This window comes from Pseudophryne corroboree, chromosome 8 (genome assembly GCF_028390025.1).
Source record: "Pseudophryne corroboree isolate aPseCor3 chromosome 8, aPseCor3.hap2, whole genome shotgun sequence".
Classification (NCBI taxonomy): domain Eukaryota; kingdom Metazoa; phylum Chordata; class Amphibia; order Anura; family Myobatrachidae; genus Pseudophryne; species Pseudophryne corroboree.
In genome coordinates this window covers 88,585,310-88,608,770 of record NC_086451.1, presented here as the reverse complement: position 1 = coordinate 88,608,770, position 23,461 = coordinate 88,585,310, and the positions used below count along the sequence as shown (strand labels likewise).

Below are 23,461 nucleotides of genomic sequence, written 5' to 3'. Positions count from 1 at the left end.
ACATAAAGTGGAGCAGTTCCCCTAGCAACCAATCAGCTTCTGTCACTTTATATACTGTTGAAGATAAAGGGCAGAAGCTGATTGGTTACTTTGCAATATCTCCACTTTATCTCTCTCTAAGGTCTGTTACATTTGGACAAAGGGACATTTTTTTCTTTTAATTACTGAATTTTAAAAGCAGAAAAAGGTGACTTATTATATTACTCTGAATTTGGGTTTTTCACTTGCATATTATGAAGTAAAAATTAGTACCAACAATGGGATTAATATTGCAGGGATAAATATGTCACTCTAAGGTTGCTATATAACTTATTGCTTTTCTTAGATATAAAAAAATCTGACATATTAAACATATCTGATCATTTGAACAAGATTATAACTCCTACAATGAGCTAGTATTAGAAATACCTACTCTATGTGTAATAGTCTAGACTACTTCTAATTCCATTCACTTCTCTCAGTCTCAGAGCCAGTGAGTGAAGTGATGAACTACATGAACTAATCTTCTGAACTAATCTTTTGAGTGAACTAGATCATAATGAACTAATCACCAAAGTGAACTAGATTTCCCATCACTACAGTCCTCTCCTCATAAGGGCTAAGCCCCTCCCATCACCAGATTCCTCAGCCATCTGATAGGCCTAGCAGTTACCATGGACACTTCCATCTGTCCTTGCTGCTTCACTCAGCCATCAACTCAGAATTTTATGTCACTACAGCCATATGAAATGTCCTCCGTTCTCTATATCACACCCTATATAGCGCTAGTTACATACTGAGTGTTATACTAGATATACTATGTGAGAATAGTACTGGGGTGACATGTATGGCTTACACAGGCCTACTCACCTGTGTCTATAGCAGGTGTAGGCAACATGTGGTAGACAATCTAGTGTGGCATACCCTCCAACTGTACCTTTTTAATAGGTACAGTACCTTTTTTTCATGGTCTATACCGATTTTTGGCTCTCCAAACTTCTATTGAAAGTATAGGAAAAGGGCGTGGCCACTCCCCCTTTACCCATGGCCACGCCCCTTTTCGGATTTGTGCCGATTTTTCTGTGTAAAGTGTTGGAGGGTATGGTGTGGAACTACATATCCCAGCATGCCCTGTTACAGTTTTAGCATGTCTTAACAGCAAAACTATGGCAGGACATGCTGGGATGTGTAGTTCTGCAGCAGCTAGAATGCCCACATGCTGAGTGAGGGATGATGGTGCAGATTATGGGGAGTCTATCCCCAGGTGGACACCCATATTATTTACATCACAACACTCAGATAGCTGTGTAACAGGAGACGGAAACACGTCCCCCATAACACACAGGAAATGTCATGTCGCAGCATCACTAGGCAAAGTAAATATTCATTATTTATATGTTACTATACACATTGCTCATCTTCTCTATTCTCTCCATGGACTTACATCAGCCACACATGTAGGCAGGGGAGGATTGGGAACAAAAAGCGGCTCTGGAAAAAATTGTACTAGTGGCCCCACTTGGGCATCACCAGGGGTGTAAGTTCTAGCCATGGGCCATGGCAGCCTCCCCCCAAGACTTTCCAGATAGTGGGCATGTCCAGCATCAAGGGGGAAGTTAAAAGGAAATAAAATTAAATATTATCAACACCTTTAGAATTTAGGAAACTATATAATTCTTTAGAAAGATATATTTTCTTGCTTAATACACCAACCGCGTATCCCAATCACTATTCACTCAATCTTATATGTCAGCCAAGCAGGCAGACAGAGCACACACTAGATTATCTGCAATCACAGGCTAAGTGGCAAAGAAATTTTCATATAAGCAAATTATTTTGCATCTTATTCATTATGTCTATAAATAGGACCACATGTCCTCAAACAAAACAGGCCCCACAGGTGCGTCGGCCCACTGGGAATCTTCCCTGTGAGCTCTATGGCCAATCCGCCTCTGCATGTAGGTGCCTCTGCAGACTATGCCGGTGTCCAGGGGACAGAAGACCCTTATGTTCCTATAGACACAGGTAACTAACAGTGATGAAAGTCAGACATATATGTGCTATGTGTTAGTAATAGGGATCAGTGGGGACAGGGGCGGCATCTGTGTGTGTGAGGGGGGTAAGTTACATCTTCCACTGGCAGCAGCTGGGTGAGATTGTGGCATCATTTGCCTAGTATTGCGCTTATGCCCATAAATCAGCTTTGTGCTGCTGAATATAATATATCAGCAGGTGCACAGTACTCAGTGCGGCATTCCCAGGTTAGGGCGCAGGTTACTCCCCAAAATACATGTGATGGTTACACACCATCAGGGGCAAACGCAGGATTTCTAGGAAATGATATACGCTGAGCTTCCGCATATTCTGCACTTACTAGTGACAACAAAGCTGTTTTCAGAATTGTTTCATATAAGGAATTGATCAATGTGTAACACGGCTGTAAATGACATGACGCTTATTCACCGAACCTGTTTCTTTCTTGCAGGATTGCTTATTGCCGCTACGTGTTTCTGTTTCTTCTCATTGGCGGTAATGCTGGCTTTCTGCATTTACATCTGGTAACTCAGTGATATCATTTACAGATAAAGGGCCCTATTCACAGTTGTTAGCAAACCAAAAAAGCCCACTAATGGGCAAAACAAGTGCACTGCAGGTAGAGATGAGCAGGTTCGGTTCCTCTGAATCCGAACCCACCCGAACTTCAGCCTTTTTTGCACAGGTCCGAGCAGACTCGGATCCTCCCGCCTTGCTCGGTTAACCCGAGCGCGCCCGAACGTCATCATCTGGCTGTCGGATTCTCGCGAGACTCGGATTCTATATAAGGAGCCGCGCGTCGCCGCCATTTTCACACGTGCATTGAGATTGATAGGGAGAGGACGTGGCTGGCGTCCTCTCCATTTAGAGAGACTGAGAGACACTTGATTTAGATTTAATTACTACTAATAATTTTGGGGAGCATTAGGAGTACTCAGTGCACTGCACTGACCACCAGTTTTATTTATTATAATCCGTTCTCTGCCTGAAAAAAAACAATACACAGTCAGTAGTCACATACCATATCTGTGCTCAGCCTCAGTGTGCTGCATGATATATCATCTATGTATATCTGACTGTGCTGAGTGCTCACTGCTCACACAGCTTAATTGTGGGGGAGACTGGGGAGCAGTTATAGCAGGAGTACAGTGCACACTTTTGCTGCCAGTGTGACCACTGACCACCAGTATATTGTCTGCCTGAAAAAGTTAAACAAACACTCCTGTGGTGTTTTTTTTTATTCTATAAACGCATTCTGCTGACAGTGTCCAGCAGGTCCGTCATTCATTATATTATATAAATATTTACCTGCAGTAGTGTTATATTTTTTTCGTTCATCTCTATCATCTTTATCATCTCTATATTAGCAGACGCAGTACGGTAGTCCACGGCTGTGGCTACCTCTGTGTCGTCAGTGCTCGTCCATAATTGTATACCTACCTGTGGTGTTTTTTTTTTCCTATCTTCTTCATACTAGTAGTTCAGCAGTCTGCTGACAGCGTCCAGCAGGTCCGTCATTATATATTATATATACCTGCAGTAGTGATATATATATAATTTTTATATCATTATCATCTCTATATTAGCAGACCCAGTACGGTAGTCCACGGCTGTGGCTACCTCTGTGTCGTCAGTGCTCGTCCATAATTGTATACCTACCTGTGGTGGGGTTTTTTTTTTTCTATCTTCTTCATACTAGTAGTTCAGCAGTCTGCTGACAGCGTCCAGCAGGTCCGTCATTATATATTATATATACCTGCAGTAGTGATATATATATATTTTTTATATCATTATCATCTCTATATTAGCAGACGCAGTACGGTAGTCCATGGCTGTGGCTACCTCTGTGTCGTCAGTGCTCGTCCATAATTGTATACCTACCTGTGGTGGGTTTTTTTTTTCTATCTTCTTCATACAAGTAGTTCAGCAGTCTGCTGACAGCGTCCAGCAGGTCCGTCATTATATATTATATATACCTGCAGTAGTGATATATATATATTTTTTATATCATTATCATCTCTATATTAGCAGACGCAGTACGGTAGTCCACGGCTGTGGCTACCTCTGTGTCGTCAGTGCTCGTCCATAATTGTATACCTACCTGTGGTGGGGTTTTTTTTTTCTATCTTCTTCATACTAGTAGTTCAGCAGTCTGCTGACAGCGTCCAGCAGGTCCGTCATTATATATTATATATACCTGCAGTAGTGATATATATATATTTTTTATATCATTATCATGTCTATATTAGCAGACGCAGTACGGTAGTCCACGGCTGTGGCTACCTCTGTGTCGTCAGTGCTCGTCCATAATTGTATACCTACCTGTGGTGGGTTTTTTTTTTCTATCTTCTTCATACAAGTAGTTCAGCAGTCTGCTGACAGCGTCCAGCAGGTCCGTCATTATATATTATATATACCTGCAGTAGTGATATATATATATTTTTTATATCATTATCATCTCTATATTAGCAGACGCAGTACGGTAGTCCACGGCTGTGGCTACCTCTGTGTCATCAGTGCTCGTCCATAATTGTATATCTACCTGTGGTGGGGTTTTTTTTTCTATCTTCTTCATACTAGTAGTTCAGCAGTCTGCTGACAGCGTCCAGCAGGTCCGTCATTATATATTATATATACCGGCAGTAGTGATATATATATATTTTTTATATCATTATCATCTCTATATTAGCAGACGCAGTACGGTAGTCCACGGCTGTGGCTACCTCTGTGTCGTCAGTGCTCGTCCATAATTGTATACCTACCTGCGGTGGGTTTTTTTTTTCTATCTTCTTCATACTAGTAGTTCAGCAGTCTGCTGACAGCGTCCAGCAGGTCCGTCATTATATATTATATATACCTGCAGTAGTGATATATATATATTTTTTATATCATTATTATCTCTATATTAGCAGACGCAGTACGGTAGTCCACGGCTGTGGCTACCTCTGTGTCGTCAGTGCTCGTCCATAATTGTATACCTACCTGTGGTGGGGTTTTTTTTTCTATCTTCTTCATACTAGTAGTTCAGCAGTCTGCTGACAGCGTCCAGCAGGTCCGTCATTATATATTATATATACCTGCAGTAGTGATATATATATATTTTTTATATCATTATCATCTCTATATTAGCAGACGCAGTACGGTAGTCCACGGCTGTGGCTACCTCTGTGTCGTCAGTGCTCGTCCATAATTGTATACCTACCTGTGGTGGTTTTTTTTTCTATCTTCTTCATACTAGTAGTTCAGCAGTCTGCTGACAGCGTCCAGCAGGTCCGTCATTATATATTATATATACCTGCAGTAGTGATATATATATATTTTTTATATCATTATTATCTCTATATTAGCAGACGCAGTACGGTAGTCCACGGCTGTGGCTACCTCTGTGTCGTCAGTGCTCGTCCATAATTGTATACCTACCTGTGGTGGGGTTTTTTTTTTCTATCTTCTTCATACTAGTAGTTCAGCAGTCTGCTGACAGCGTCCAGCAGGTCCGTCATTATATATTATATATACCTGCAGTAGTGATATATATATATTTTTTATATCATTATTATCTCTATATTAGCAGACGCAGTACGGTAGTCCACGGCTGTGGCTACCTCTGTGTCGTCAGTGCTCGTCCATAATTGTATACCTACCTGTGGTGGGGTTTTTTTTTTCTATCTTCTTCATACTAGTAGTTCAGCAGTCTGCTGACAGCGTCCAGCAGGTCCGTCATTATATATTATATATACCTGCAGTAGTGATATATATATATTTTTTATATCATTATCATCTCTATATTAGCAGACGCAGTACGGTAGTCCACGGCTGTGGCTACCTCTGTGTCGTCAGTGCTCGTCCATAATTGTATACCTACCTGTGGTGGTTTTTTTTTCTATCTTCTTCATACTAGTAGTTCAGCAGTCTGCTGACAGCGTCCAGCAGGTCCGTCATTATATATTATATATACCTGCAGTAGTGATATATATATATTTTTTATATCATTATTATCTCTATATTAGCAGACGCAGTACGGTAGTCCACGGCTGTGGCTACCTCTGTGTCGTCAGTGCTCGTCCATAATTGTATACCTACCTGTGGTGGGGTTTTTTTTTTCTATCTTCTTCATACTAGTAGTTCAGCAGTCTGCTGACAGCGTCCAGCAGGTCCGTCATTATATATTATATATACCTGCAGTAGTGATATATATATATTTTTTATATCATTATCATCTCTATATTAGCAGACGCAGTACGGTAGTCCACGGCTGTGGCTACCTCTGTGTCGTCAGTGCTCGTCCATAATTGTATACCTACCTGTGGTGGGGTTTTTTTTTCTATCTTCTTCATACTAGTAGTTCAGCAGTCTGCTGACAGCGTCCAGCAGGTCCGTCATTATATATTATATATACCTGCAGCAGTGATATATATATATTTTTTATATCATTATCATCTCTATATTAGCAGACGCAGTACGGTAGTCCACGGCTGTGGCTACCTCTGTGTCGTCAGTGCTCGTCCATAATTGTATACCTACCTGTGGTGGTTTTTTTTTTTTTCAATCTTCTTCATACTAGTAGTTCAGCAGTCTGCTGACAGCGTCCAGCAGGTCCGTCATTATATATTATATATACCTGCAGTAGTGATATATATATATTTTTGATATCATTATTATCTCTATATTAGCAGACGCAGTACGGTAGTACACGGCTGTGGCTACCTCTGTGTCGTCAGTGCTCGTCCATAATTGTATACCTACCTGTGGTGGGTTTTTTTTTCCTATCTTCTTCATACTAGTAGTTCAGCAGTCTGCTGACAGCGTCCAGCAGGTCCGTCATTATATATTATATATACCTGCAGTAGTGATATATATATATTTTTTATATCATTATCATCTCTATATTAGCAGACGCAGTACGGTAGTCCACGGCTGTGGCTACCTCTGTGTCGTCAGTGCTCGTCCATAATTGTATACCTACCTGTGGTGGGTTTTTTTTTCTATCTTCTTCATACTAGTAGTTCAGCAGTCTGCTGACAGCGTCCAGCAGGTCCGTCATTATATATTATATATACCTGCAGTAGTGATATATATATTTTTTATATCATTATCATCTCTATATTAGCAGACGCAGTACGGTAGTCCACGGCTGTGGCTACCTCTGTGTCGTCAGTGCTCATCCATAATTGTATACCTACCTGTGGTGGGGTTTTTTTTTTCTATCTTCTTCATACTAGTAGTTCAGCAGTCTGCTGACAGCGTCCAGCAGGTCCGTCATTATATATTATATATAACTGCAGTAGTGATATATATATATTTTTTATATCATTATCATCTCTATATTAGCAGACGCAGTACGGTAGTTCACGGCTGTGGCTACCTCTGTGTCGTCAGTGCTCGTCCATAATTGTATACCTACCTGTGGTGGGGTTTTTTTTTTTCTATCTTCTTCATACTAGTAGTTCAGCAGTCTGCTGACAGCGTCCAGCAGGTCCGTCATTATATATTATATATACCTGCAGTAGTGATATATATATATTTTTTATATCATTATCATCTCTATATTAGCAGACGCAGTACGGTAGTCCACGGCTGTGGCTACCTCTGTGTCGTCAGTGCTCGTCCATAATTGTATACCTACCTGTGGTGGGGTTTTTTTTTTTCTATCTTCTTCATACTAGTAGTTCAACAGTCTGCTGACAGCGTCCAGCAAGTCCGTCATTATATATTATATATACCTGCAGTAGTGATATATATATATTTTTTATATCATTAATTATCATCTCTATATTAGCAGACACAGTACGGTAGTCCACGGCTGTAGCTACCTCTGTGTCGTCAGTCACTCGTCATCCATAAGTATACTAGTATCCATCCATCTCCATTGTTTACCTGAGGTGCCTTTTAGTTGTGCCTTAAAATATGGAGAACAAAAATGTTGAGGTTCCAAAAATAGGGAAAGATGAAGATCCACTCCCACCTCGTGCTGAAGCTGCTGCCACTAGTCATGGCCGAGACGATGAAATTCCATCAACGTCGTCTGCCAAGGCCGATGCCCAATGTCATAGTACAGAGCATGTAAAATCCAAAACACAAAATATCAGTAAAAAAAGGACGCAAAAATCTAAAATAAAATCGTCGGAGGAGAAGCGTAAACTTGCCAATATGCCATTTACCACACGGAGTGGCAAGGAACGGCTGAGGCCCTGGCCTATGTTCATGGCTAGTGGTTCAGCTTCACATGAGGATGGAAGCACTCAGCCTCTCGCTAGAAAAATGAAAAGACTTAAGCTGGCAAAAGCACAGCAAAGAACTGTGCGTTCTTCGAAATCCCAAATCCACAAGGAGAGTCCAATTGTGTCGGTTGCGATGCCTGACCTTCCCAACACTGGACGTGAAGAGCATGCGCCTTCCACCATTTGCACGCCCCCTGCAAGTGCTGGAAGGAGCACCCGCAGTCCAGTTCCTGATAGTCAGATTGAAGATGTCAGTGTTGAAGTACACCAGGATGAGGAGGATATGGGTGTTGCTGGCGCTGGGGAGGAAATTGACAAGGAGGATTCTGATGGTGAGGTGGTTTGTTTAAGTCAGGCACCCGGGGAGACACCTGTTGTCCGTGGGAGGAATATGGCCATTGACATGCCTGGTGAAAATACCAAAAAAATCAGCTCTTCGGTGTGGAAGTATTTCAACAGAAATGCGGACAACAGGTGTCAAGCCGTGTGTTGCCTTTGTCAAGCTGTAATAAGTAGGGGTAAGGACGTTAACCACCTCGGAACATCCTCCCTTATACGTCAACTGCAGCGCATTCATCATAAGTCAGTGACAAGTTCAAAAACTTTGGGCGACAGCGGAAGCAGTCCACTGACCACTAAATCCCTTCCTCTTGTAACCAAGCTCACGCAAACCACCCCACCAACTCCCTCAGTGTCAATTTCCTCCTTCCCCAGGAATGCCAATAGTCCTGCAGGCCATGTCACTGGCAATTCTGACGAGTCCTCTCCTGCCTGGGATTCCTCCGATGCATCCTTGAGTGTAACGCCTACTGCTGCTGGCGCTGCTGTTGTTGCTGCTGGGAGTCGATGGTCATCCCAGAGGGGAAGTCGTAAGACCACTTTTACTACTTCCACCAAGCAATTGACTGTCCAACAGTCCTTTGCGAGGAAGATGAAATATCACAGCAGTCATCCTGCTGCAAAGCGGATAACTGAGGCCTTGGCATCCTGGGCGGTGAGAAACGTGGTTCCGGTATCCATCATTACTGCAGAGCCAACTATAGACTTGTTTGAGGTACTGTGTCCCCGGTACCAAATACCATCTAGGTTCCATTTCTCTAGGCAGGCGATACCGAAAATGTACACAGACCTCAGAAAAAGACTCACCAGTGTCCTAAAAAATGCAGTTGTACCCAATGTCCACTTAACCATGGACATGTGGACAAGTGGAGCAGGGCAGACTCAGGACTATATGACTGTGACAGCCCACTGGGTAGATGTATTGACTCCCGCCGCAAGAACAGCAGCGGCGGCACCAGTAGCAGCATCTCGCAAACGCCAACTCTTTCCTAGGCAGGCTACGCTTTGTATCACCGCTTTCCAGAATGCGCACACAGCTGAAAACCTCTTACGGCAACTGAGGAAGATCATCGTAGAATGGCCTACCCCAATTGGACTCTCCTGTGGATTTGTGGCATCGGACAACGCCAGCAATATTGTGCGTGCATTAAATCTGGGCAAATTCCAGCACGTCCCATGTTTTGCACATACCTTGAATTTGGTGGTGCAGAATTATTTAAAAAACGACAGGGGCGTGCAAGAGATGCTGTCGGTGGCCAGAAGAATTGCGGGACACTTTCGGCGTACAGGCACCACGTACAGAGACTGGAGCAACACCAAAAACGCCTGAACCTGCCCTGCCATCATCTGAAGCAAGAAGTGGTAACGAGGTGGAATTCAACCCTCTATATGCTTCAGAGCTTGGAGGAGCAGCAAAAGGCCATTCAAGCCTATACATCTGACCACGATATAGGAGGTGGAATGCACCTGTCTCAAGCACAGTGGAGAATGATTTCAACGTTGTGCAAGGTTCTGCAACCTTTTGAACTTGCCACACGTGAAGTCAGTTCAGACACTGCCAGCCTGAGTCAGGTCATTCCCCTCATCAGGCTTTTGCAGAAGAAGCTGGAGACATTGAAGGAGGAGCTAAGAAAGAGCGATTCCGCTAGGCATGTGGGACTTGTGGATGGAGCCCTTAATTCGCTTAACCAGGATTCACGGGTGGTCAATCTGTTGAAATCAGAGCACTACATTTTGGCCACCGTGCTCGATCCTAGATTTAAAACCTACGTTGTATCTCTCTTTCCGGCAGACACAAGTCTGCAGGGGTTGAAAGACCTGCTGGTGAGAAAATTATCAAGTCAAGTGGAACTTGATCGGTCAACAGCTCCTCCTTCACATTCTCCCGCAATTGGGGGTGCGAGGAAAAGGCTCAGAATTCCGAGCCCACCCGCTGGCGGTGATGCAGGGCAGTCTGGGGCGACTGCTGATGCTGACATCTGGTCCGGACTGAAGGACCTGCCAACGATTACGGACATGTCGTCTACTGTCACTGCATATGATTCTCTCACCATTGAAAGAATGGTGGAGGATTATATGAGTGACCGCATCCAAGTAGGCACGTCAGACAGTCCGTACATATACTGGCAGGAAAAAGAGGCAATTTGGAGGCCCTTGCACAAACTGGCTTTATTCTACCTAAGTTGCCCTCCCACAAGTGTGTATTCCGAAAGAGTGTTTAGTGCCGCCGCTCACCTTGTCAGCAATCGGCGTACGAGGTTACTTCCAGAAAATGTGGAGAAGATGATGTTCATTAAAATTAATTATAATCAATTCCTCCGTGGAGACATTCACCAGCAGCAATTGCCTCCATAAAGTACACAGGGAGCTGAGATGGTGGATTCCAGTGGGGACGAATTGATAATCTGTGAGGAGGGGGATGTACACGGTGATGAATCGGAGGATGATGATGAGGTGGACATCTTGCCTCTGTAGAGCCAGTTTGTGCAAGGAGAGATTAATTGCTTCTTTTTTGGTGGGGGTCCAAACCAACCCGTCATTTCAGTCACAGTCGTGTGGCAGACCCTGTCACTGAAATGATGGGTTGGTTAAAGTGTGCATGTCCTGTTTATACAACATAAGGGTGGGTGGGAGGGCCCAAGGACAATTCCATCTTGCACCTCTTTTTTCTTTAATTTTTCTTTGCGTCATGTGCTGTTTGTGGAGTAGTTTTTTGAAGGGCCATCCTGCGTGACACTGCAGTGCCACTCCTAGATGGGCCAGGTGTTTGTGTCGGCCACTAGGGTCGCTTAGCTTACTCACACAGCTACCTCATTGCGCCTCTTTTTTTCTTTGCGTCATGTGCTGTTTGGGGAGTAGTTTTTTGAAGGGCCATCCTGCGTGACACTGCAGTGCCACTTCTAGATGGGCCAGGTGTTTGTGTCGGCCACTAGGGTCGCTTAGCTTACTCACACAGCTACCTCATTGCGCCTCTTTTTTTCTTTGCGTCATGTGCTGTTTGGGGAGTAGTTTTTTGAAGGGCCATCCTGCGTGACACTGCAGTGCCACTCCTAGATGGGCCAGGTGTTTGTGTCGGCCACTAGGGTCGCTTAGCTTACTCACACAGCTACCTCATTGCGCCTCTTTTTTTCTTTGCGTCATGTGCTGTTTGGGGAGTAGTTTTTTGAAGGGCCAGCCTGCGTTGACACTGCAGTGCCACTCCTAGATGGGCCAGGTGTTTGTGTCGGCCACTAGGGTCGCTTAGCTTACTCATACAGCTACCTCATTGCGCCTCTTTTTTTCTTTGCGTCATGTGCTGTTTGGGGAGTAGTTTTTTGAAGGGCCATCCTGCATGACACTGCAGTGCCACTCCTAGATGGGCCAGGTGTTTGTGTCGGCCACTAGGGTCGCTTAGCTTACTCACACAACTACCTCATTGCGCCTCTTTTTTTCTTTGCGTCATGTGCTGTTTGGGGAGTAGTTTTTTGAAGGGCCATCCTGCGTGACACTGCAGTGCCACTCCTAGATGGGCCAGGTGTTTGTGTCGGCCACTAGGGTCGCTTAGCTTACTCACACAGCTACCTCATTGAGCCTCTTTTTTTCTTTGCGTCATGTGCTGTTTGGGGAGTAGTGTTTTTTGAAGGGCCATCCTGCGTGACACTGCAGTGCCACTCCTAGATGGGGCAGGTGTTTGTGTTGGCCACTAGGGTCGCTTAGCTTACTCACACAGCTACCTCATTGCGCCTCTTTTTTTCTTTGCGTCATGTGCTGTTTGGGGAGTAGTTTTTTGAAGGGCCAGCCTGCGTGACACTGCAGTGCCACTCCTAGATGGGCCAGGTGTTTGTGTCGGCCACTTGGGTCGCTGAGCTTAGTCACACAGCTACCTCATTGCGCCTATTTTTTTCTTTGGGTCATGTGCTGTTTGGGGAGTAGTTTTTTGAAGGGCCATCCTGCGTGACACTGCAGTGCCACTCCTAGATGGGCCAGGTGTTTGTGTCGGCCACTAGGGTCGCTTAGCTTACTCACACAGCTACCTCATTGCGCCTCTTTTTTTCTTTGCGTCATGTGCTGTTTGGGGAGTAGTTTTTTGAAGGGCCATCCTGCGTGACACTGCAGTGACACTCCTAGATGGGCCAGGTGTTTGTGTCGGCCACTAGGGTCGCTTAGCTTACTCACACAGCTACCTCATTGCGCCTCTTTTTTTCTTTGCGTCATGTGCTGTTTGGGGAGTAGTTTTTTGAAGGGCCAGCCTGCGTGACACTGCAGTGCCACTCCTAGATGGGCCAGGTGTTTGTGTCGGCCACTTGGGTCGCTGAGCTTAGTCATCCAGCGACCTCGGTGCAAATTGTAGGACTAAAAATAATATTGTGAGGTGTGAGGTATTCAGAATAGACTGTAAATAAGTGTAAATTATGGTTATTGATGTTGATAATACTATGGGATCAAAATGACCCCCAAATTCAATGATTTAAGCTGTTTTTTAGGTTTTTTTGAAAAAACACCCGAATCCAAAACACACCCGAATCCGACAAAAAAAATTCGGTTCGAACCCAAAACACGGCCGCGGAACCGAACCGAAAACCAAAACACAAAACCCGAAAAATTTCCAGTGCACATCTCTAACTGCAGGTGGGGCAGGTGTAACATGTGCAGAGAGAGTTAGATTTGGGTGGGGTGTGTTCAAACGGAAATCTACATTGCAGTGTAAAAATAAAGCAGCCAGTATTTACCCTGCAGAGAAACAATATATCCCACCCAAATCTAACTCTCTCTGCACATGTTACATCTGCCCCATCCATAGTGCAACATGATTTTGCCATTAGTGGGATTTCTCTAATGTCCTAAGTGGATGCTGGGGACTCCGTAAGGACCATGGGGAATAGACGGGCTCCGCAGGAGAATGGGCACTCTAAAGAAAGATTAGGTACTAACTGGTGTGCACTGGCTTCTCCCTCTATGCCCCTCCTCCAGACCTCAGTTAGAATCTGTGCCCGGCCAGAGCTGGGTGCTCCTAGGAGGCTCTACTGAGCCTGCTAGTAAAGGAAAATATTTGTTAGGTTTTTTATTTTCAGTGAGCTTCTGCTGGCAACAGACTCACTGCTATGTGGGACTGAGGGGAGAGAAGCAAACCTACCTAACTGCAGCTAGGTTGCGTTTCTTAGGCTACTGGACACCATTAGCTCCAGAGGGATCGAACACAGGTACCATACCTCGATCGTCCGTTCCCGGAGCCGCGCCGCCGCCCCCCTCGCAGAGCCAGAAGTACAGAAGACCGGCAGAAGAAAGAAGACATCGAAATCGGCGGCATGAAGACTCCTGTCTTCAATAAGGTAGCGCACAGCACCGCAATTGTGCGCCATTGCTCCCACAGCACACCTTCACACTCCGGTCACTGTAGGGTGCAGGGCGCTGGGGGGGGGGGTGCCCTGGGCAGCAATTTGAGTACCTTTGGCAAAAATACACATATATACTAGTGATGAGCGGGTTCGGTTTCCGAGAAATCGAACCCCCCCGAACTTTACCCTTTTTACACGGGTCCGAGCCATACTCGGATTCTCCCGTATGGCTCGGTTAACCCGAGCGCGCCCGAACGTCATCATCCCGCTGTCGGATTCTCGCGAGATTCGGATTCTATATAAGCAGCCTCGCGTCGCCGCCATTTTCACTCGTGCATTGGAAATGATAGGGAGAGGACGTGGCTGGCGTCCTCTCCGTTTATTGTAGAAGACAGTTGATTTTTGTTTTTTATTGCTTAATTGTGGGGAGGATTAGGGAGCAGCTGTTAGGAGTACAGTGCAGAGTTTTGCTGATAAGTGACCACCAGTTTTTATCCGTTCTCTGCCTGAAAAAAACGCTCCATACCATATCTGTGCTCAGTGTGCTGCATGATATATCTGTGCTGAGTGCTCACACTGCTTTGTGGGGACTGGGGAGCAGCTATAGCAGGAGTACAGTGCAGAGTTTTGCTGACAGTGTCCACCAGTATACTATATATAGCAGTACAGTAGGCCACTGCTGTACCTACCTCTGTGTCGTCACTCGTCATCCATTAAGTATACTATCCATCTACATTGTATACCTGTGGTGCATTTTTTTAGACTAGTTTAGCAGTTTGCTGACAGTGTCCAGTGTCCACCAGTATACTATATATAGCAGTATGGTAGGCCACTGCTGTACCTACCTCTGAGTCGTCACTCGTCATCCATTAAGTATACTATCCATCTACATTGTATACCTGTGGTGCATTTTTTTAGACTAGTTTAGCAGTTTGCTGACAGTGTCCAGTCCACCAGTATACTATATATAGCAGTACGGTAGGCCACTGCTGTACCTACCTCTGTGTCGTCACTCGTCATCCATTAAGTATACTATCCATCTACATTGTATACCTGTGGTGCATTTTTTTAGACTAGTTTAGCAGTTTGCTGACAGTGTCCAGTGTCCACCAGTATACTATATATAGTAGTACGGTAGGCCACTGCTGTACCTACCTCTGTGTCGTCACTCGTCATCCATTAAGTATACTATCCATCTACATTGTATACCTGTGGTGCATTTTTTTAGACTAGTTTAGCAGTTTGCTGACAGTGTCCAGTCCACCAGTATACTATATATAGCAGTACGGTAGGCCACTGCTGTACCTACCTCTGTGTCGTCACTCATCATCCATTAAGTATACTATCCATCTACATTGTATACCTGTGGTGCATTTTTTTAGACTAGTTTAGCAGTTTGCTGACAGTGTCCAGTGTCCACCAGTATACTATATATAGCAGTACGGTAGGCCACTGCTGTACCTACCTCTGTGTCGTCACTCGTCATCCATTAAGTATACTATCCATCTACATTGTATACCTGTGGTGCATTTTTTTAGACTAGTTTAGCAGTTTGCTGACAGTGTCCAGTGTCCACCAGTATACTATATATAGCAGTACGGTAGGCCACTGCTGTACCTACCTCTGTGTCGTCACTCGTCATCCATTAAGTATACTATCCATCTACATTGTATACATGTGGTGCATTTTTTTAGACTAGTTTAGCAGTTTGCTGACAGTGTCCAGTGTCCACCAGTATACTATATATAGCAGTACGGTAGGCCACTGCTGTACCTACCTCTGTGTCGTCACTCGTCATCCATTAAGTATACTATCCATCTACATTGTATACCTGTGGTGCATTTTTTTAGACTAGTTTAGCAGTTTGCTGACAGTGTCCAGTGTCCACCAGTATACTATATATAGCAGTACGGTAGGCCACTGCTGTACCTACCTCTGTGTCGTCACTCGTCATCCATTAAGTATACTATCCATCTACATTGTATACCTGTGGTGCATTTTTTTAGACTAGTTTAGCAGTTTGCTGACAGTGTCCAGTCCACCAGTATACTATATATAGCAGTACGGTAGGCCACTGCTGTACCTACCTCTGTGTCGTCACTCGTCATCCATTAAGTATACTATCCATCTACATTGTATACCTGTGGTGCATTTTTTTAGACTAGTTTAGCAGTTTGCTGACAGTGTCCAGTGTCCACCAGTATACTATATATAGCAGTACGGTAGGCCACTGCTGTACCTACCTCTGTGTCGTCACTCGTCATCCATTAAGTATACTATCCATCTACATTATATACCTGTGTGGCATTTTAGTTGTGCGCAGTATATATAGTAGTAGGCCATTGCTATTGATACTGGCATATGATTCCACACCTTAAAATATGGAGAACAAAAATGTGGAGGTTAAAAAAAATAGGGAAAGATCAAGATCCACTTCCACCTCGTGCTGAAGCTGCTGCCACTAGTCATGGCCGAGACGATGAAATGCCATCAACGTCGTCTGCCAAGGCCGATGCCCAATGTCATAGTAGAGAGCATGTAAAATCCAAAACACAAAAGTTCAGTAAAATGACCCAAAAATCAAAATTAAAAGCGTCTTAGGAGAAGCGTAAAGTTGCCAATATGCCATTTACGACACGGAGTGGCAAGGAACGGCTGAGGCCCTGGCCTATGTTCATGGCTAGTGGTTCAGCTTCAAATGAGGATGGAAGCACTCATCCTCTCGCTAGAAAAAAAAAAAAGACTTAAGCTGGCAAAAGCACAGCAAAGAACTGTGCGTTCTTCGAAATCACAAATCCCCAAGGAGAGTCCAATTGTGTCTGTTGCGATGCCTGACCTTCCCAATACTGGACGTGAAGAGCTTGCGCCTTCCACCATTTGCACGCACCTGCAAGTGCTGGAAGGAGCACCCGCAGTCCAGTTCCTGATAGTCAAATTGAAGATGTCAGTGTTGAAGTACACCAGGATGAGGATATGGGTGTTGCTGGCGCTGGGGAGGAAATTGACAAGGAGGATTCTGATGGTGAGGTGGTTTGTTTAAGTCAGGCACCCGGGGAGACACCTGTTGTCCGTGGGACGAATATGGCCATTGACATGCCTGGTCAAAATACTAAAAAAATCAGCTCTTCGGTGTGGAATTATTTAAACACAAATGCGGACAACAGGTGTCAAGCCGTGTGTTGCCTTTGTCAAGCTGTAATAAGTAGGGGTAAGGACGTTAACCACCTCGGAACATCCTCCCTTATACGTCAACTGCAGCGCATTCATCATAAGTCAGTGACAAGTTCAAAAACTTTGGGTGACAGCGGAAGCAGTCCACTGACCACTAAATCCCTTTCTCTTGTAACCAAGCTCCTGCAAACCACACCACCAACTCCCTCAGTGATCTGTGATAAAAGTCTAGGCAGGGCATTGCTTATTGCGCGTTTCGCCACTCGGTCATTATTTGTTATCATCATGTCTTTAAATGTACTGCTCTCATTCAACCCACATTAATTTATCACATCCTTTGTGTCCGTAAACTGAGGATAGTGTCAGTGCCAGTATTTAGGGTTTTACAAGATGTATTTAGGTAGTGGATAACATTACCTCCATGGTGGTGGTAGTCATTGCAATCACATGGTGAAAAAACCCAGAGACTCCGTACAAACTGAACAGTTTGTGCCGACTTCAGTACCTAAATAATGAAGCTTAGGCTGTTTACCTACCTCTATCCAAACGGACTATAAATTGTTCCTTTGCAAATGAAACCTGCAACCAGTGGTCCCAAAAGCCATCCTCTGACAGTATATTCTGTATTCATAAATAGCTCCCATTGTTTTCCATTTACCCTTATTGTATACATTAATAGGACCATGTGTGCAGCTCTTACATGTAAGTGTGTTGGACATACTGTACTCATACCGCTTTCTGCCCCTTCCCTCCCTCCCTCCAGCTTGGTGGAACTGACAGACGAAATCCTGAAGCTGCTGATGGAACTAGTGTTCCGGCTGGTGTGTAAAGGAGAGCTCAGCCTGGCTCACATGCTGCGCAAGAACATTCTGGAGAAAGTGGATAACAAGAGGATGCAGAGTCACTGCAACTCTGCTATGAGACCACTCGCTGCCAGGGGGGTGGCCGCAAGGTATGGGGGTCTTCCAGCATGACTGTAATCACTATCCTGATGACACGAGGACCAAGCTGACCTATATTTAAAGGGCAATTGAACCAAACGTGCAAATTAATTCATAGGATTATTAACTTACATATTTTTAAAAGCTTGTGTATAATGACAGGAGTTGCAATGTTGGACCTGTAACATGACCCCATTACAGTTATAAAGGCTGCGGGGAGCTACGTCGGAGTTACTGGCAGGAAGCATAAGTCAGAGAGTAAAAAAAACAAAACTTAACTTTTGTACACAGTTCTTGCAAGAGCCTGAAAAGTTTGCATTTGCATATGTTATTTGCAACGGTTTTGCACTTGAGGTGTATTTATGCTATATTTCTTCCTCGCAGTAGGAAGATACAGAAGCTGAGCCCTGGATTTAATGTCCTGACCCTCTACCATACAGTCCTCCTGCTCCCCCTCATTTTATTACCAGTGCCCTGTATAGGATATGGATATAAGGCTTTGGGTCCTAGTTTTTATTAGCTTTATAGTGTCTGGTAATATCTGCATTGAGTGGCCTACTCTGTGTGGCCTCCTGGCACCATCCCCTGGTATGGATAGCCTCAAGTGCCCTTGAAGAAACTCCTACTTCTTTAGACCGTACTTCCACCATGCAAATGCGTCCTCGTACATCTAGCCTCAGTACACCACGCAGTGCAAGATGCCTGGCGTGAGTGAGCTACCAGGATCCGTGCAACTCTGCGATCATCGAGCATCTTTTTTTTTTTTGGCCGAAAAATGTATCTTCGTCATAACACAATGCAACTAGGACGCACCAGGAGATTGTGCTGATTAATGTGATATATTACACTTGTATATGGTGTGTGACTGAGACTGTATATTGAACAGAACTTGTATTGGAAAAAGGCTTCATGTACAGATGCAGAGACTCCGTCACTCACAGATATACCAAATTAATCAGCATAATCTCCTGATGAATCCTAGTCGCATTGCATTGTGACTAACACATTTTCTGCAAAAGACGCCTGATGCTAACGATCTCACAGAACATGGCGTGCCGAGAGGGGCTGCTTGGCATGACTGCAGCACTGGTATATTTAGGACACATCTATATATATATATATATATACCACTATAGTTACAGCTCCATTTCCATACAGCCGACCTTCTGATTAAACTGCTCCTGAATGGGCATGAACTGCGGCTTCTGAAGCTTGGCAAAACCTCAAGCCTTAAAGAGGCTCAAAGATGTTTCATGAATATCTCCACTTACTGATCAAACAGTCAAAAGAAAAAAGAGAAATTTGGTAACTGCTCAATCCAATTAGTAATGTCATCCATGAGCCTGAAAGAGAGGGGTTATTTTAGACGAGAAGCAAAAAACAGGTATCCCCCAGCACACGGGATGACATCAGCAACAAAGTTCAAAAACTACATGGTGGCAGCCAATTCAGAGATCTCTGTTGCATGTACATCACATAGTCAATAAAGATGTTTATTTTCAACTGAGCATCTGACCTTCTGCATCCCTGGCCTAACATGCACAAAACGTTGACTCACTCTCGAGTCTAGCTGTTCACTAGATGTTTCAGGGAATTAAAGTATACATTCCTGTTGCAGGCCAGGAACTCTCCATGACTTTCATAGCCATGAAATTGCCGAACAACTTACTCTCCTGGATGCAGAACTTTTCTACAAGATTGAGGTGAGGATGCCGGATAGGAGGGTGTGAAGTTATTAATTTCCAGGCTGCTTCAACTCTGTTGTATTAAACTGAACCCGTCGCCTGCAGACGGTGGAGGCAGTCCATTTGATGTGTTTAACCAAATATGATCTAGTGATATTACTGAGGTATGAGGTGTGTCTGCCTCAGAAATGACACTGGCTGGTTTGTAGTGAATTAACGGGCTGCATTCTCCTAGCTGCCTCCACTGTAAGTGACTTGTGTCCACTGTACAAGCCTGGCCTCTTGTATTAATATTCTTCCCATTTCCCAACCCAGATCCCCGAGGTTTTGCTGTGGGCAAAAGAGCAAAACGAGGAGAAGAGCCCAAATCTGACACAGTTCACAGAGCACTTTAACAACATGTCCTACTGGTGAGAGAGGGGGCATAGCTGGGGGGTTAGCTGGGGAAAGCCTGTGGAGAGGACGCTACCTTGTATTCACAATGACAAATCTAGCCCAGATATTTTATATTAACTCTGAAACCTGTCCTACGACAGGGTCCGATCTATCATCATGCTTCAGGAGAAGGCACAGGACCGGGAGAGGTTGCTGCTTAAATTCATCAAAATTATGAAGGTGAGCAATGGACTGGGTGTCCATAAGTATATAATGACCCACTTGCTGAATCTAGAACAAGAACTGTCCTGTCTTTAGTTGTGTTCTGTTATTAACACGAATTGTTATTTATTAACCGTTTCTTAAATAGCGTAGCATATTCTGTTGTGCTTTATAAGTGGATACAGAGGTGTTAGAACAAAACTGGGTAATAACAGAAAGTCATAGAGGTAGGAAGGCCCTACTCACAGCCTATAGGGAAATAGCACCTATCCTTGTGTATAAATGCCTATCTATTGCATAATGGTCCTGCCAGATTGCAAAGATTTTTGGTGGGCTGTATGATATAGTCGCACAGCAATGTTGTACAGGGGTCAGGAGGATGTGAAAAGAGAAAAAATGTGAGGATATGTGTGGACTGTACAGAGAGGATGTACTTAGGTAGGAAAGCTTATGAAGGTTGTGTGAGGAGGTGGGTTTTCAGGGAACGCATTAATGTTTGGAGAGGGCATTCCACAGAGTGGGTGCAGCCTGAAGCAAGTAATGAGTGTGGAGGAGAGATGTAGATCTTGAGCGGAGAGGTCAAGTTGGGAAATATTTTGAGATAAGCGAAGAGATATATGTTGGTATAGCATGGTTATTAGCCTTGTGTGTAAGTAAAAGTATTTTATATTGAATATGGTAGAAAACAGGTAACCAGTGGTGGGACTGATGGATCAGCAGACGATGAACGTTTAGCGAGGAAGATTAGTCTCGCAGCTGCATTCAGAATGGATTGTAGTGGTGAGACTCTGTTTTTGAGAAGACCAGTAAGGAGACTATTGCAATAATCAATGCGGGAGTCAATGAGAGCATGGATTAGCATTTTTGTAGTGTCTTGTGTAAGATATGGTCGTATTTTGGATATGTTTTTTAGATGTATCTAACATGATTTTGAGACAGAGTCAAGGATGACACACAGGCAGTGAGCTTGTGGGGTAGGGTTGACTGACTAGTTAATAAAAGTGATAGAGATATCAGGTTGGTAACTACTGTTGGCCGGTGGAAATATAATTAATTCTGTTTTGGAAATATTAAGTTTGAGGTGGCGAGATGACACCCAAGATGAAACTGCAGAAAGGCATTCCGTGAGGCAGACCAATATAGATGGTGACAAATCTGGGGAGGATAAGTAGATTTGAGTATCATTCACATACAGATGATACTGAAATTCAAACTGATTAGTTTGCCAAGAGATGTGGTATAGATTAAGAAAAGCAAAGGGCCTAAGACTGAGCCTTGCGGTACTCCATCTGATAGAGGTAGTGAAGAGAAGGTGGATTTGAGAGACCTAACACTGAAAGAGCGATTAGATAGGATGAGAAACAAGAAAGGGCTGTCCCCTGGAGTCCTGGGGATTGTAGTGTTTGTATGAGAAGAGAGTGGCCAACAGTGTCAAAAGTAGAAGACCTTGAAGAAAAAGAAGTGAGTAATGGCTTTTAGACTTGGCTAGATCATTCACTACTTTAGTTAGTGCTGTCTCTGGAATGTTGGGAATGAAAGCCTGACTGAAGTGGGTCCAGGAAGTTGTGTGAGTTAAGAAAGTGTGTAAGGTGAGTGTAAGCAAGTCTCTCAAGTAGCTTGGAGGTGCATGGGAGCTGAGAAATGGGACAGTAGTTTGAGAGAGGGTCACCGTTTTTGTTTTTTTCAGAATGGAAGTAATCATCTCATGCTTGAACAGTAAGATCACAGACTTAAGGCCTAATTCAGACCTGATCGCTAGCAAGCAATCTTTGCACTGCTGCTATCAGATAGTCACTGCCTACAGGGGTAGTGTATATGAGCTGTGCAAGTGTGTGAACGCATGTGCAGCAGAGCTGTACAAACAGATTTTGTGCAGTCTCTGCGCAACCCAGGACTTAGTTGCTGCGATAACATCAGCCTGTCCGGGACCAGAATTGACGTCAGGAACCCTCCCTGCAAACGCATGGACACGCCTGCGTTTTTCCAGACACTCCTTGAAAACGGTCAGTTGACACCCACAAACGCCTTCTTACTGTCAATCTCCTTGCGATCGCCCATGCAAACAGATCCATCGCACAAACCCATCGCTGAGCGGCGTTCCACTTTGTACCCGTGTGACGCACCTGCGCATTGCGGTGCATGCGCAGCTTGGACCTGAAAACGCACAGCAAAGATCAGGTCTGAATTACCCCCTTAGTTAAGGTTGGGATGAGCATAGGAGACCGAGTTTAATGATTTGTAGGATGATGAGAAGAGTAATGATACTTCATCTTCCGTTTTGTGATCAAATGAAGAGAATGTGGCAGAGGGTTTAGTTAGGGATTTGCACAGGTCACTGGCATACCATTTTATTTCAGATCTCCTCAATCTTGTCCTTGGAGTAGGAAGCAAGATCTTGTGCATTGATAGTTGCTGCTAGAGACCGGATCAGTCTACCAACAGCTGTCTGTACTCAAGAAGCAGACTGCACCTACTACCAATACCGGGCTTGGAAAATAATACACACTTATGACAATATGAAACAAATTCATATAATTTTAAATAAACCTGTAAAATATATATAGAAAAAGTTTCTAGAAATTAGATCACTGTATGGACCTATAACTAAGTTTGTGAGCACTTGGAGGTGTCTGTAGCCTTGGTGAAGAGTCTAGAGCCTTGAGGGTACTGTAGATCAGATGGGCAAATTGGTTTTATGTACATCTGTATGAGCCCCTTATAAATGAGGTGAGCTGACTTGTCTTGGTGCAGATACCAGACGGGGTAATGGACAAATCACTGAGCAGCCACAAACTGTGCTGGCAATGTGGAAGCACCCGGTGACTCGCCAACTTATCCCAACCTGCCAAACGTTACTGTTGTGCAGCTACATAGGGGAGAAAAGCCGCTCTGTCAGACGTACATTAATAACCTGCTTCTGCCCCTTAGCAGTGATTTCATACATTAGTGTGTCTTGGGTAACACAGGCCTAACAGTCTGGGTTTTAAAGATATCCATACTGAAGCACAGGTGACTAAATTAGTACCTCAGTCAGCTTGATTTCACCATGTGTACTCAAACCTGGATGTCCTTAAACCCTGGACTGTTACGGTGTCTTGACGACCGAGTTTTAGGCATTACAGGCTAAATAACTATGTATCCCTCTCCAGGGAGATTCTCCAAACCTATAGCTTTTCCATTGC

General features: G+C 44.2%; 1 protein-coding gene across 1 annotated transcript in view; it reads left to right on the top strand.

The window, feature by feature from the left end:
- LOC134949773 (rap guanine nucleotide exchange factor 1-like) overlaps positions 1-23,461 on the top strand; it is a 40,193-nt gene that overhangs the window by 4,610 nt on the left and 12,122 nt on the right. The window contains exons 4-7 of the mRNA XM_063938509.1: positions 17,820-18,008; positions 19,616-19,700; positions 19,998-20,092; positions 20,219-20,297. Coding sequence (XP_063794579.1) covers positions 17,820-18,008; positions 19,616-19,700; positions 19,998-20,092; positions 20,219-20,297 — 448 coding nt within the window. The remainder of the gene's footprint in view (positions 1-17,819; positions 18,009-19,615; positions 19,701-19,997; positions 20,093-20,218; positions 20,298-23,461) is intronic.